General features: G+C 47.3%; 2 protein-coding genes across 2 annotated transcripts in view; one reads left to right on the top strand and one right to left on the bottom strand.

The window, feature by feature from the left end:
• Nucleotides 1-12859, bottom strand: part of T265_05883 (hypothetical protein) — a gene marked incomplete at both ends in the record, with an annotated part of 76315 nt that overhangs the window by 39746 nt on the left and 23710 nt on the right. Inside the window, 7 exons of the mRNA XM_009171012.1 lie at nt 492-791; nt 3769-4337; nt 5983-6051; nt 6272-6340; nt 6467-6567; nt 6804-6956; nt 7550-7698. Coding sequence (XP_009169276.1) covers nt 492-791; nt 3769-4337; nt 5983-6051; nt 6272-6340; nt 6467-6567; nt 6804-6956; nt 7550-7698 — 1410 coding nt within the window. The remainder of the gene's footprint in view (nt 1-491; nt 792-3768; nt 4338-5982; nt 6052-6271; nt 6341-6466; nt 6568-6803; nt 6957-7549; nt 7699-12859) is intronic.
• Nucleotides 5703-5951, top strand: T265_05882 (hypothetical protein; the record flags this gene model as incomplete). Its single annotated transcript, XM_009171011.1, has 1 exon — nt 5703-5951. One exon carries the CDS (start codon nt 5703-5705, stop codon nt 5949-5951), a length of 249 nt encoding a protein of 82 aa, XP_009169275.1.

Raw genomic sequence — 12859 nt, 5'->3', positions numbered from 1 at the left:
ATTGCGTGTCCAATTCAGACCAACCCTGGCAGACGGGTAGGAAAGGGACTATGAGAAGTCTGGGTGCTGTGAATGCGGCTCACCTTCCAGGATGAGACCCACCTGGTCACCCTGTGCAGGGTCACAGACGCTGTAAACTATGACTGCTGACTGTACCACTCTTTCGGCGCCCAACTGCCATGCCACCCGAAGGAAGCACGAGGACTAGAATACTGCCAAGTTGCCTAAGCCTAGACAGAAGGGAAATCGAGAGGCAGAGGTCCGGTTCGAACCACCGGTCTCCCGATCAGTAAATTAGAGCTCTTACCACTAGGACATATTACTGATTGATGTAAATAGCTTTGTTATCCCAAGTTCCTATCCAGATTGCCCACCACCATCACAAATGAACAGTAGTACGATGGTCAGTTGGCTTCCGTACCGTATAAACTAAGCAGAATAGATACGGGCAGTACGGAAAACCAAGGGGGGGTGTCGTTAAACAAACTAACCTCAAAACAGGGAGTTTGTGCACCGGAATTTCAATCAAGTCCACGAGCTGCCGCGGTTGAGTCGACACAGCAGCGCATTCCACATCATCACCATTCGACAAGACCATACCGTGTTGCCGAGGCCATAGGCGCCTGTCCACGTTGCCGGACGCATCTGACATTGAAGTGAACATGGAAGATGTCAGACGCGGCTGGTCCGGAGACCGCAGCACAGCCAAGCGGCATAAATCTTCCATGAATGTACAACACTGCGGTGTACCTAGTACGTCAGGCCATCCGTCAAGCAGTGAGAGGATGAAACTGCCGAAGAGGTAGTCAAAAAAGTAAAAGAAAATTTACCGCCAATATCTAGGTGAAAAATCAAAAGTAAAATTTCTGCCGAGAAACGAAAATTCGACAAGTACAACGTTTGAAAGGGATTGATCACCCGATTACGGTAGTCGACTAGAGTCTATATCGTACTGCTGAGGGTGGGTGACACTAGGTCCAAAGTGTGTGAAAAATAAAGACATCACTAGTCAATATTCGTTCTCGGATTGGCCCGTCATACTGAACGAAGCCGCCGACGGACACCGGCGAACAATGAGTAGTGCCAAATGCAGTTTGCGTTGGCCCGCAAGTACATCCACCTGGACGCCCTGTACTCGGTGCGAACCCGAAGGGATGGGTCGGTCGTCCAGCTGTAGCACCTTTCCAGTGCCTAGCTGTCATGCCGCACGAGGGAAGCACGAGGAGTGGGATACTGCCAGGTCGCCCAAGCCTAGACGGGAATTCTAGAGGCGGCAGAGCTCGGGTTCGAACCACGGACCTACCGGTCAGTAAATTCGCGCTCTAACCACTTGAGCCATCTCGGGACAAGAGAGCGAGGCAGGAGGGGAGACAGTTGTGAAGCCATCCGTATACCTAAATGTCATCTCATAGTTATCACTTTAAGTGGTCGCATTGCACCCGAAAAGTTGACACTCATAGTGGATACCAAGGGTCGTTTGGTGACCCGAACCATTTATGAGACGCACTCAAGGCACACTATCTGGTACTAGCCACAATTCAGCGGTCACATTGAGTCACACAATACCGTAGAAGACACAATAACTCTCGATGAAATGTATTACAAAGAGTAAGAAATAGATTGGCTAACATTGGTAATCAACAGATAACCATGCGACCTAAAGCATAGATATGAAGTGCCGAAGTCTCCTCTGAGTAATACTCACTGTCTGACAACACCGAACGCCGTCTGCCAGCACCCCAACCACCTATGTTGAACAATCACAAGGAGTCTCTGTTCAAAGTTCAGTCACATCTGATGCGCTAACCAGTAAGAGTAAAACAGAACTGCAGTACTCAGCTTCTGGGTACGGATCACTGCTTCTCCCTGAGGCGACATTGCCTCATTATTTTCCACTACTTATAAAATATTAGTAGCCAAATAGGAAAATAGTCCAAAAGATGCATGTGGCCAATGGAGGGTGGAAAGCCCGCGGTTTGGTATACGCAAACCAAGCGACCAATCGTATAAATTCGAAACCTAGAGTTCAAATCATAAACATAGAACAGGAGCCATTCGGAGACACGGAAGATTCGCAGTGCAAATGGGTCGTGAAAAGGGGATATCCACACGGACTGCGATTCAGCATTGTTCTTTGACATAAACCCGCTTGCGTGAAACGATTAAAAATTCAAAGCAATCGTTTGAACTAAAAATTCACCAAAGATGCAAATCGACAAGTTCATTTGCCTGGATCGAGATTATTCACAATAGATGAATACAACAGTCCCCCATTTGAGGCCACTTAACTCCGTCAAAGTGAGATCTGGCTCCTTCAGGTCTATTCCAAAACTCCCAACAAAGGCCATTCCAGAGGTCCTCTTGCCGCAAAATCCAGCCTAAAGAGGACCAGGATATGCTATTCATGTGTTGGGACTCGCTGTGTTTCAAAATGAATTCGAGAGTCCGCGAGACCGCGGCAAGATATTCCCAGAAGTGGACACAGAGATTCCCATGAAGACGAAGGACCCCTTAATGCCGATCTACTGAAGCCTTTTCCAACCATCAGATCTCTGCTAAGAGGAACTACATCTTCAGATAAACCCTCTACACTGCACGGATGCAGTGCGATTTCCCGACCACTACGGAAACCACCAACCGCTGTCTGTATCTGAGACCATAAAATGCGGCATTTATCCACGGGGTGGCTAACCAACAGACCATACTTCAAAGTGCGGCATCATAGAAAAAAAATTAAGAAAGAGCATTTGAACTCGAAAAGTCACATTTCGCCGAAATTCTAGAAAGAGGGTCCTCCAGATCAGATACACCAATCCAAAGATAGGCCAGTCTTCCAACGAAGGGATAAAAGCAAATGCAAGATTCAAACGCCATTCCATGGTGTTTGTTGGTGCTCTTTCTGACGGAACAATCTCATCTTTCACTACAATTCCATCCACAAGAGGGATGACATACTGCCAGAGTTCCAAAGTTCAGAACCAGTCGAGACGGAACAATCTCATCTTTCACTACAATTCCATCCACAAGAGGGATGACATACTGCCAGAGTTCCAAAGTTCAGATAGGACCAGTCGAGATGCCGGGGTAGGATGCAAACTGTGGAAGATCAGTCGGTAGGTTCGGGGCCTGACCACTGAGCTATCCCAAGCTCAAGCTTCTAAGTTTTATCGTATTGTGCACTAAAATCATGAGTTGCTTGCGCGATCTACACGACGCCCCCCAGCTAAGACCAAGCGTGTTGTTCCCAGTGAGTGATCTTTGATGGTTATCTGATAGGAAGGCCGAACGCTTCTATGTCAAATAATGTGTGGAGGGAGTACACCAAGTGGAACAACATAGTACCAAATAAAACTTTCTTAGAAATACACTCATTTGCAAACCAATTTGTTTTTTACGAGAGACTCAACTGAATCTCTCGTTTATAATATTCTATAACTGAATGTGTTGCACACATGAAGCGGCCTGTGTGCAACACATTCAGTTGTAGAATATCATAAACGAGAGATTGACTTAGTTGAGTCTTTCGGGGAAACCGAATTGATTTGAGTGTATTTCTCGAAAACAGTCCAATTTGGGCTCAAGTGGAACATAAGGTTGACGGAAACTCGGGGACTGCGCCTACCTGGTGATGAGCCCCAAGAAGGGCGAAACCGGTTATGGGCTGTCAAAGAGTTCTCAGTAACCTTGCGAGTAGTTTCTTTTGTGTAAACCTTTCTTAGGGTGAATTACAAAATATGCAACGTAGGAAAGAGGTTTTGAACTACCAACCCGATTAGTTGAAGCCCCTTTTCCCAGGCGACCGTTGCGGAATCCTCAATTTTGGCCTCCGTCTTCAGGTGGTCCACAATGTGGCAAACTACCGAGACTTGTAGAGCTGACCAGCCAGTAGGATGGAATGTCAACTGATTTGTCCACGGCAGGCGCTTGTTTGACTGAAAGATGCGCTGGTTCCGTTTTCCCCCACCTGGCGCAGTCTTACTTCCATTTTTCCCGGCGAACTTGTACGAGCCAGGGACCCAAACCGACAGTTCTTGACGTTTTTCCGGTATCAGCGATGTGGGAATAACGGATTTCCGAAGAACGGGTTGTTTCGGCCTCGAGTCCGATGGAATTCCAACGTCTTCGTTATCCACCGCGAAGGCGTCTGGATCGTTCAGAGAACGCGCGGTGAAGTGATTGATCCGTAAACTACGGAATACCGTCCCGAATTCTTGTTCGCCTGGCAAGCGAATGTGTTGATCGAACGCTAACCAAGCGATGAGACCAGCGCGTCGCAAGTAGCCCAAATCCCGGAACAATTCGACCAACGTGCTCAAGCGTTTCACTTTGCCGATCATCTGGAATCGGATTGAAACAGAGAGGGAGTGGGAGTTGGGTGAAGACGAGTGCACATCATAAAACTCGAGAAAAGAAAAGCACACTAGATCCAATTCAAAGACCATCCCCCAGTGGAAAGTCCCGAGTGTAGAAAGCACAGCCAAGCCTCAACAGTGGTGCGACCATTCAGTCACCTGAACCAAGTCTACACAAGTAGAAACGAAAGGAGAACAAAAGAAAGGGCAAGGAAACGTGTCTTCAAGAATGGTGCGGTTCTTGGGTGTGCTCCCAGACGGAACATAATACTCACGCATTCCATCCACTCCAAAAGGAGATCGTATGAGGAGAATCCATCCGTGTACTAAAGCAAGAATAATCATTTACAAACAAAGAAATGAAGTGGCATTTAATGAAACCTATGACCCAAAACGAGGTACATATCACTCCAATTGTCCAAACGTTTTTGAGTGGTTTGGTAAATAAGTCTATTTTATTGTGTCACTCAACTGGTACCCCCGAAATCACGGGCGTTCGGGTACAAAGCAGTCGTGGTCATTCAGCTGTAACATCCTTTCGGTGCCTAGCCGCTTTGCCAAGCGGGTTCACACACTGCCAGGTTATCCAAGAAGTCGAAATGCGGAGGTTGAGTGTTAGTCACAAAGCCATCTTCTCGCTGAAGTGTGGAAGAACGCATCCATCACATACTTAATCGATCAATACAGCCCCCGAAGAGGAGGCCCTGGAAGGAACAACGCTGGAAAATGAAACATTCGGCTGGAACTTGGCGCTCAGAAGCGGAGAGCGCAAAAGTGCTCAAATAGACGAGCTCAGCTGGTGCTGGCGCTCACAGGACAAACGACAAGAGCATGTCAGAATCGAACGCACTCTGGATGTCACGATCCTACTGCGGACCGCGTGAGTAACTTCTCCCCGCCGAGCAAGCCAAGTCCCACCGTAAGGCCACAAACAATCAACAAGGGGGGGGCTGTTGTCCCGTTTGCTTGAAGGTGCAAAAGTTAAGCCTTTCGGTGTTTGAAAGTGACCGTCTGAGGCTATTGTTGTCGCTACAAGTGCCCTGAGGCAAATAAAAACCACCAGTCGTTTCGCCCAAATATTCACAGAGGGAGGATGGTGTAGGAAAGAAGGAAACCCAGCAGATGAGGCGACCCGGCTGAGGACACCACGAAACGTTCGATGCACCCTGACATAACGTTTTGTTGTAGTTCGGTTCCTGATCGTATTCGGGCTGGAAGCAACGAGTTGACCTTTGCATGTTAGCTCTGTTCCTCCGGTGAATCTTCAAACGCTCTCCAGATGAACTCTTCACTTTGACGACCCGCTGGCACTGGGTGACGAAGCATAAAGCCCCTAGATGGGCTATCATTATGAGTTTGCAAAAGGGAGAAAAAGTGATTGAAGAACGTCAAAGAAGCGGAAATTACGCATCGAACACATGGAAGGCATTTTCAGAATCGGCAAGGCTTGTCGGACCGGTGAAACCCAAGCAAGCAATTCTGTTACACCAGTACCGTATAAAAAACCCTGCTCCCCACGAGAACGGAGCCCAAGAGACTGAAGAACAAAAGTCGGGAAAAAATAAAACTATTCTCAAGATTCAAAGATGGGGTATCTAAGAGAACAAGCCAACTGGCAAAAGAAACTCACCCCATCGAATTCCTCCGACAGAGTCACACCCACGAGGGTGTCTAACAAATCGACAGCTTTGACAGATTGCTGAAAAGGGAGGATAATCGATAGTGTAACCTTCTTAAAAGTCTAGTATGAGAACACTGGTTTGGATCAATCTATCGATTCACCGTTGTGTGAGAGCACAACTGTGCTCAAACAGAAGTTGTATGGATGATATGAAGGTAGGTTTGGCGATCTGACGAGAAAAGTGGACGCGCTACACAAAGTTGCTTACAGACAGAACACAGTAAGAAAAAAAACTCACTTTTTCGGTGACTAAGAGACGAGCGACCTTGAAAGTCATTTCTTCCAGCATACCTTTATCGATCACAGCCTAAAATAGAAACCGGGAAAAGAGAAGGCAAGCGATGAAACCCGGAGGGACACGAGAATCTGCTGACTGACCTCATCAAAGTTGTCACGAAGGAATTTCTCTCAAAAAAACATGTACGAAACGTACCTTTTTGTACAGCTCCAGGGCGTCTAGAGCTTGTTGACAAAATTCCGATGGATGCGCATGGACAACCCTTTTGATCTTTTGCGATGCAGTCTCTGATCCGACTACGAGAATACAAAACAGATAGCAGTTAGCGAGACAAGAGAAACGAGAAACCCGAAATCTACAAGAACAGTCAATTAGCTAGAGACGGGTCCAAGTTTTGACTGCCCACAGACACACATCTTAATCAGCAGTGCCCATAAACCGACAGTAATATGAAACGTACAGTAATAATACCAAGTAAGCAAGTTATAATAACAAATGAGGACCTTGAAATTGCCGTGAGTGAACCACATACTAGGATTTTCCGAACTTCGACTCAAGTTCTGCACGGATCCGTAAGACTTTGAACTGACGGGAACCGCGTTTCGCCCGGATTGAATGGGATCGATGTTTTGATTCTGAACAACGCGTCGAAGAACAGCCACAGCACACAACCCCTCGGTTGAACCTGCGGACGGCGATGGTAGAAAAAAACATGATGGAAACTAAAAAGTCAAGGTCACATGAGCGTTGGTGGTTGAAAACAATGGTAACCGCAGCTGTAACACCCTATCGGTGCCTATCTGTCATGCCACCCAAAGGAAGCATGAGGGCTGGGATACTCTGCCAGGTTACCCGAGCCTAGACAGGAGAAATCGAGAGGTCGGGTTCGAACCACGGACCTTCCGAAAAGGGGCGAGATGGTTCAAGTGGTTAGAGCGCGAACTTACTGACCGGGAGGTCCGTGGTTCGAACCCGACCCCTGCCTTTAGACTTCCCCTGTCTGGGCTTGGGCAACCTGGCGGTATCGCAGCCCTCGTGCTTCCTTTGGATGGCATGGCAGTTAGGCACCGGAAGGGTGCTACAGTTGAGCGATAGTACGAAAATACGTAGAAGCGGAAGATGAGACCAACAATTATGAATGGATTAGATCAGGAAAGCAGGGTGTGATGAGCCAAAATGTGAATATGGCTCAAGATGATTGGCATATAAAGAAACTTGCTACACCTTTGTGCCGATTCGGAAATATCTGGTAAGGAAGACTGACAACACAAGACACACCTGCAACCCAAAGGTGATCCCCTAACGGTTTGAGTAGCTGTAATGCAGCTTCGTAGTAGAGTTGAGCCAAATCGAAGTCTCCAATCTGCAATGCCACATCAGCCATGTGTTTCTTCCAACGTCCCGAAATCCGGCGTTGTTTGGCCGCACTGAAAGTTGAAAAAGAGCGCAGTTAGCAACAACGGTAGGAAGTAAACTCGCATCGGTTCGCATACAGCCATGAGACGGGACAATCTGATTGGGCGAGATGGCTCAAGTGGTTAGAGCGCGAATTTACTGACCGGAAGGTCCGTGGTTCGAACCCAACATCTGGCTCTCGACTTACCCTGTCTGGGCTTGGGCAACCAGCCCTCGTGCCTGCTTCGGGTGGCAGCTAGACACCGAAAGGGTGTTACAGCTGATCGATTATCTATTAGTTTGATTACAATGTGATTGACATGTGTTAACTATGGGAAACACAATCGACAATGACAAATTCGAAGCAGTTTGTATAAAACGCTAGTATCCTCAAATTTTTGAGAGTTAATTGTGATGTGAAAAGAATTGTCAGTGTTCAAATGAGATTTCGTTGGCTAATCTATACTGAAAAGCCTAGAAGCACTGTACAGCTGTTTCATCCTTATTGGGAATCGTCAGCAGTGCGCACCTCACGAAACTTCAGTCGAGAGTCTCGAACCCGCGACCGGACTGGGTGAACACCTAATCGTTTAACCACGTGCGGCTGACTAATTCGCACTTGGACAGCATCGGTAATCCTTCAGTCAATGTCACTGGTTCTTCGAGTGGCAACTTCACAGATGGAAGTTCCCTTGCGAAAGCATCCTTTCGCCAAGCTACTTATAACTTGTTGGTAGTATGGAGAAATATGGAAATTTTCGACGTTGATGAGCCATAGTAACGCAGGGCGTCACGTGAAGAAACTTGTCGTGCCGGTCAGTATCCACTTGAACCTCGAGAGCACAAGAAAAACACTCTGGCCCGCCAAGTCGCACGTTCCTCACCCCCCAGTTTACATCTTCTAGCTGGATGACATGCGTATCACACAACCGAGGAATCAAGATAACAGAGAGTGCTGGACAGATGAGTCCGGAAAAAGCGAAAACTGAGTATTTCGCGCGGTGTTAAGCTGCAGAAACAAATTTGTTCTATGAGGACAGTTCAGTGGCGGGCGTTGTCCATTGGCGATTCGGAGAATAGGCTAGAGATCACCCCGGGAAACCGTTGCGCAATAAAAACCAAACAACTAAGCTGGCTACTGACCAATTCGGCCAGCCGATGTCGCAACCAAGGGGAAAGTGAAACAGATGAAAATAACTAAAAAAAAACATGTTGATCTTGTTGAAAGCCATTGTTTGGTGGGGGATCACAAGCCCTGAAAACTACCCAAATTAGCAACCCTTAAAAGCTCCAATTTGAACATGTGACCAAACGTAGCACTCTCCTTGGCACAGTACAAAAGGTTTTTTTACTTCCATTTCAATAAGACGAGATAAAAGCAAGGTTCCCTTACCAATGCATTACCGATCGGTCATTTTCCCAACTTTCAGACCACGTGACACTCAACTGTCTAGCTGACGCTGAGCCTGTTCAGTCACGTGAGCAGAGAATACAGCTGGAGCACGGTTCCAACATAACCCATACAAGCACGTGCGCGAAAATTCTCAATTCTGTCTGCCTGCGGACCGACTTGATTTCAAGTGTTCAGTATACCGGGTGACCGTGTCTATCTGAGACGCCGAAATTTGAGGTGCGTAAGCCGCGGCAAGATGAGAAATGGTTCTCGTAGCAGAGAGTTGAAGACGGGAATATCCTAGTTCCCCGAACAGGTCCATTCGGATAGCAGGCCGCTACGCAGACTGATCACGCTGCGTGATCAGTCACGTGGATCGATTACATGTACGCAAAACTGATGAATGGGTGTGGCACTCAAATTGATCAACGCGCGATTCTACAATATATGCGGTTCGAACCTAACCCGGGCATCTGAACTTCTCTTGTCAAGGCTTGGGTAACCGGGCAACAATATATCTCGGCCCATGTGCTTGTGGCAATTGACAGTGGCCAACACCAGCCCAACGAACAACGATGATCACAAGCAATTCAGTGGATAAACCAAGCCGCGTGATTAGAACCAAACCATTTGGTTAGATGGCGGGTTAAACAAAACATTGCAAGGAACACCAAACAAAAGCATATCGGGTTCTCGCAGGAAACGACAAAAACACATTGAAACGTTTTTCACACACCACCCGTTCTTAGTGGGAGTTAGAACTAAGCAATACATGTAATGAGTACACCGATGCGGGGGGGGATTCTCCTCAAAGAAGAACGTCCACGTTCATGATAAAATCCGATTGTCTCGCTAGAGAAACAACGTCATGTATGTCCTAGACTCGTTAAATCCGAACTGCACCAGAGGAGGAAAGGTTGTGGGATAGAAAGGAAAAAACCCACAAGCGCAGGAAATCACAAACGGTGCAAGGTGGGTGAATATGGTGCCGAGTCAACCAAGAAAGAAAAACGAACGTGCACGCACTCGATTTGGTTGGTCACCCTGTCGCTCAGAATAGAACTACGCAATGTAAACGGAGAAGCCTGATGATGGAGGCCCGCCGACGGTGGTGAACTTCAGTTTCGTTTTTTCTGTTCGTTTTCACTAAGACGTCCGGTAGCTTAATCTGTTTCGACTGCCTGCAGATCAGACAGGAAATATGCTGCTCCAAGCGAGCGTGAGATGGCCCACATTTTAAACCCCGCTTGCACGACCATTTCTCAAGGTAACGAACCATCCTAGGGCCAAACAAAATCCGGAATCGTTGATCGAAGCGATTCCGAAAAATTCAACAAGATAATGGTATGGTTAATAAGTCCAGAACATCTAAACGCTGTAGACAGAATGTACAAGGGAGGGCGAGATGGCCCAAGTGGTTAGAGCGTGCGGATTTACTGACCGGAAGGTCCGTGGTCCGAACCCGACCTCTGCCCCATCTCGACTTCCCCTGTCTAGGCTTGGGCAACCTGACAGTATCCCAGCCCTCGTGCAACCTTCGGGTGGCATGGCAGCTAGGCACCGAAATGGCGCACTGAGGGCTGAACGATTACAAGAGAATCGAGCTGGGAGTTCAAAATGTCGTACGGTTCAGGTCATCGTCAGAAACACACGGGAGAGTAATGAAAGACCAGTACAAGTTCGTAGAGTCTCTTTTGAAGTGGGTTGCGACTAATTCAACTGGGATCCGCAGCCGAATTCTCACAAACTGTGACCGACTGTCAGGCATCCGGTTAATGACGCGGCCTGGATGACAATTTGTATCCACCGCTAGGATAATCGGAATCCGGTTGGGCAATCCTTTCTAGTGAGTTGACTGCTGAATAGAAGGTGAGACACGATCACGGGATGCCTGTCAATTACAGTGAAGCAACCAATTGGAGAATGGACAAAACCTTGGGGATATTCAATACATATTTGGGGGCGGAGGTCCGATGTTCAAGAACCAATGCGGTATCAAGCGAGGTAGAGAGACGGAGGGGGGAGGGGACAAAACAGCACAACTGAATTACTCACAGTCTCAATGTCTGCTCCGTGTGTATCTGGGCTAGAGCATAGATGGTACCGTGCGACATGGAGGCAAACATCCAAGGGGCCCTAGGATGGCATGCAAGTTGTCAGAGTCCACAGAGAGAACAAGGTTGGAGAGTTGGGGGCACGCGAAACCGTTCAAATTACAAAATATTCAAAAAAGAACCACTGAATCTAATTAGTCAATGACGTTGCCGACGACAGGATACCTACAATCCATAGTACTGACCGCAGTAGCATCGCCAATACAGAGGATGTGCTCTCAAAGATGTCACGGGATTTCGAGGACTTCAATCAAGCAAGTGAACGAACTCGTAGTCATTTTTGTACTCAGACCGAGGGAGAATAAGTGTGAAGGATTTTCACAAACGTTTTGACAGAGGATTTAAGTGAGCACCATTCAAACGAAAAAGTTGGCGTCCTTGAGAAGATCTCACGTTAACTGTGTCATATATTCGCATTGGGTCGCTGTGCATCATGAGAAACTTTAAGAGTTTAATTTATCATTATTTATTTACTTATTTAGAGTAACCTGGAATATCAGATGATGAGCATTGACGATCGTCACAAACCACCATGGTTGGATGGATAGCCTAGCCCAGCAACCAGATTCATTTTCAAGATACTCCGGTGATCCGGCAATCTGGTACACCTTGTCACTTTAGCCCGCCAGAACTCTGAATTATCTCTGCATCAGGGTGAGGAGAGTGCTGTTTTCCATGCCTAACTCAGAGTGGCGTAAACAGAGAGGTGGCCAACCACTGACATGGCAGAGGAGTATGAAGGAGATCACGAGTGCTGTCGGTGCTACTCGCCTTCCAGGAAGGGGACCGCGTGATCCTCACTGTGCCTGGTTGGAGACACTACAAGACATGGCTGCCAACCGATGTCAGTGACGTTCCTGCTGTCAGTTTCTACCCAGACTGCCTGAGTGAATGATTGTCTCGGAATGACTGTGGTAAGCTAGCACTAAGTCCCTTTTCCGTACATCTTTATTCTCTTCTTCTCAATAAGGCTTTCAAATAAATAATGGTTGCACGGCAATGAAGCATCGGTGTTGAACACTAATGTCATGCTGTCGATGATGATGATGATTCGGTGGAGGGATAGTGTCGGCTTCAGAATCGTCTCTTCAAATGAACTTTTTCGACGTAGTATACACGACACCACAAACGATTGCGTAGAATCACTCGAGATCTCAATCTTGCAATTTCCAGATGTGTATCACTCGCCGCCGTTCCAGGGGATCTGGAGGTAAGTTGGCTGACGTGCCCTTTCTCTGTTTATTACACATAGTATCCGGTAAGGTCAGATTCCTGAAAATAATTTCAGAATGTCCTACTGAGAACCTCGAACACCGCCAAAATCGCAGGAGGGAAGCCGTCAAACATCCAGGTTAGAAAAGCCAGCTGACAACTAGACGCTCAAGCAGTCAATCATTTCAGCAACAACTGACGACGATGTTCAGGCATTTCATAGAAGCACGGATGACGACGAAGGTGATTCACCCAACGCCGATCGAGATCCAATGTGCGCTTTGAGTACCGCGATGCCACTTGCCTAACTGTTGCACTCGCTGTTGCGAGTCCTTTTTCGACACTAAGGTACTGGAGGGGGGACAGGATTTAGTTACAACACTTAGCGCTTCATGGTTTGCTAAACACACACACCCGTGCCCTACCTTTATATATATATATATATATATATATATATTACCAAAGGGTTGCTGA

The sequence above is a fragment of the Opisthorchis viverrini genome, assembly GCF_000715545.1.
Source record: "Opisthorchis viverrini unplaced genomic scaffold opera_v5_116, whole genome shotgun sequence".
In the NCBI taxonomy this organism is placed as follows: domain Eukaryota; kingdom Metazoa; phylum Platyhelminthes; class Trematoda; order Opisthorchiida; family Opisthorchiidae; genus Opisthorchis; species Opisthorchis viverrini.
The sequence above is the reverse complement of the archived record's forward strand: the minus strand, read 5'-3'. Positions and strand labels throughout refer to the sequence as shown.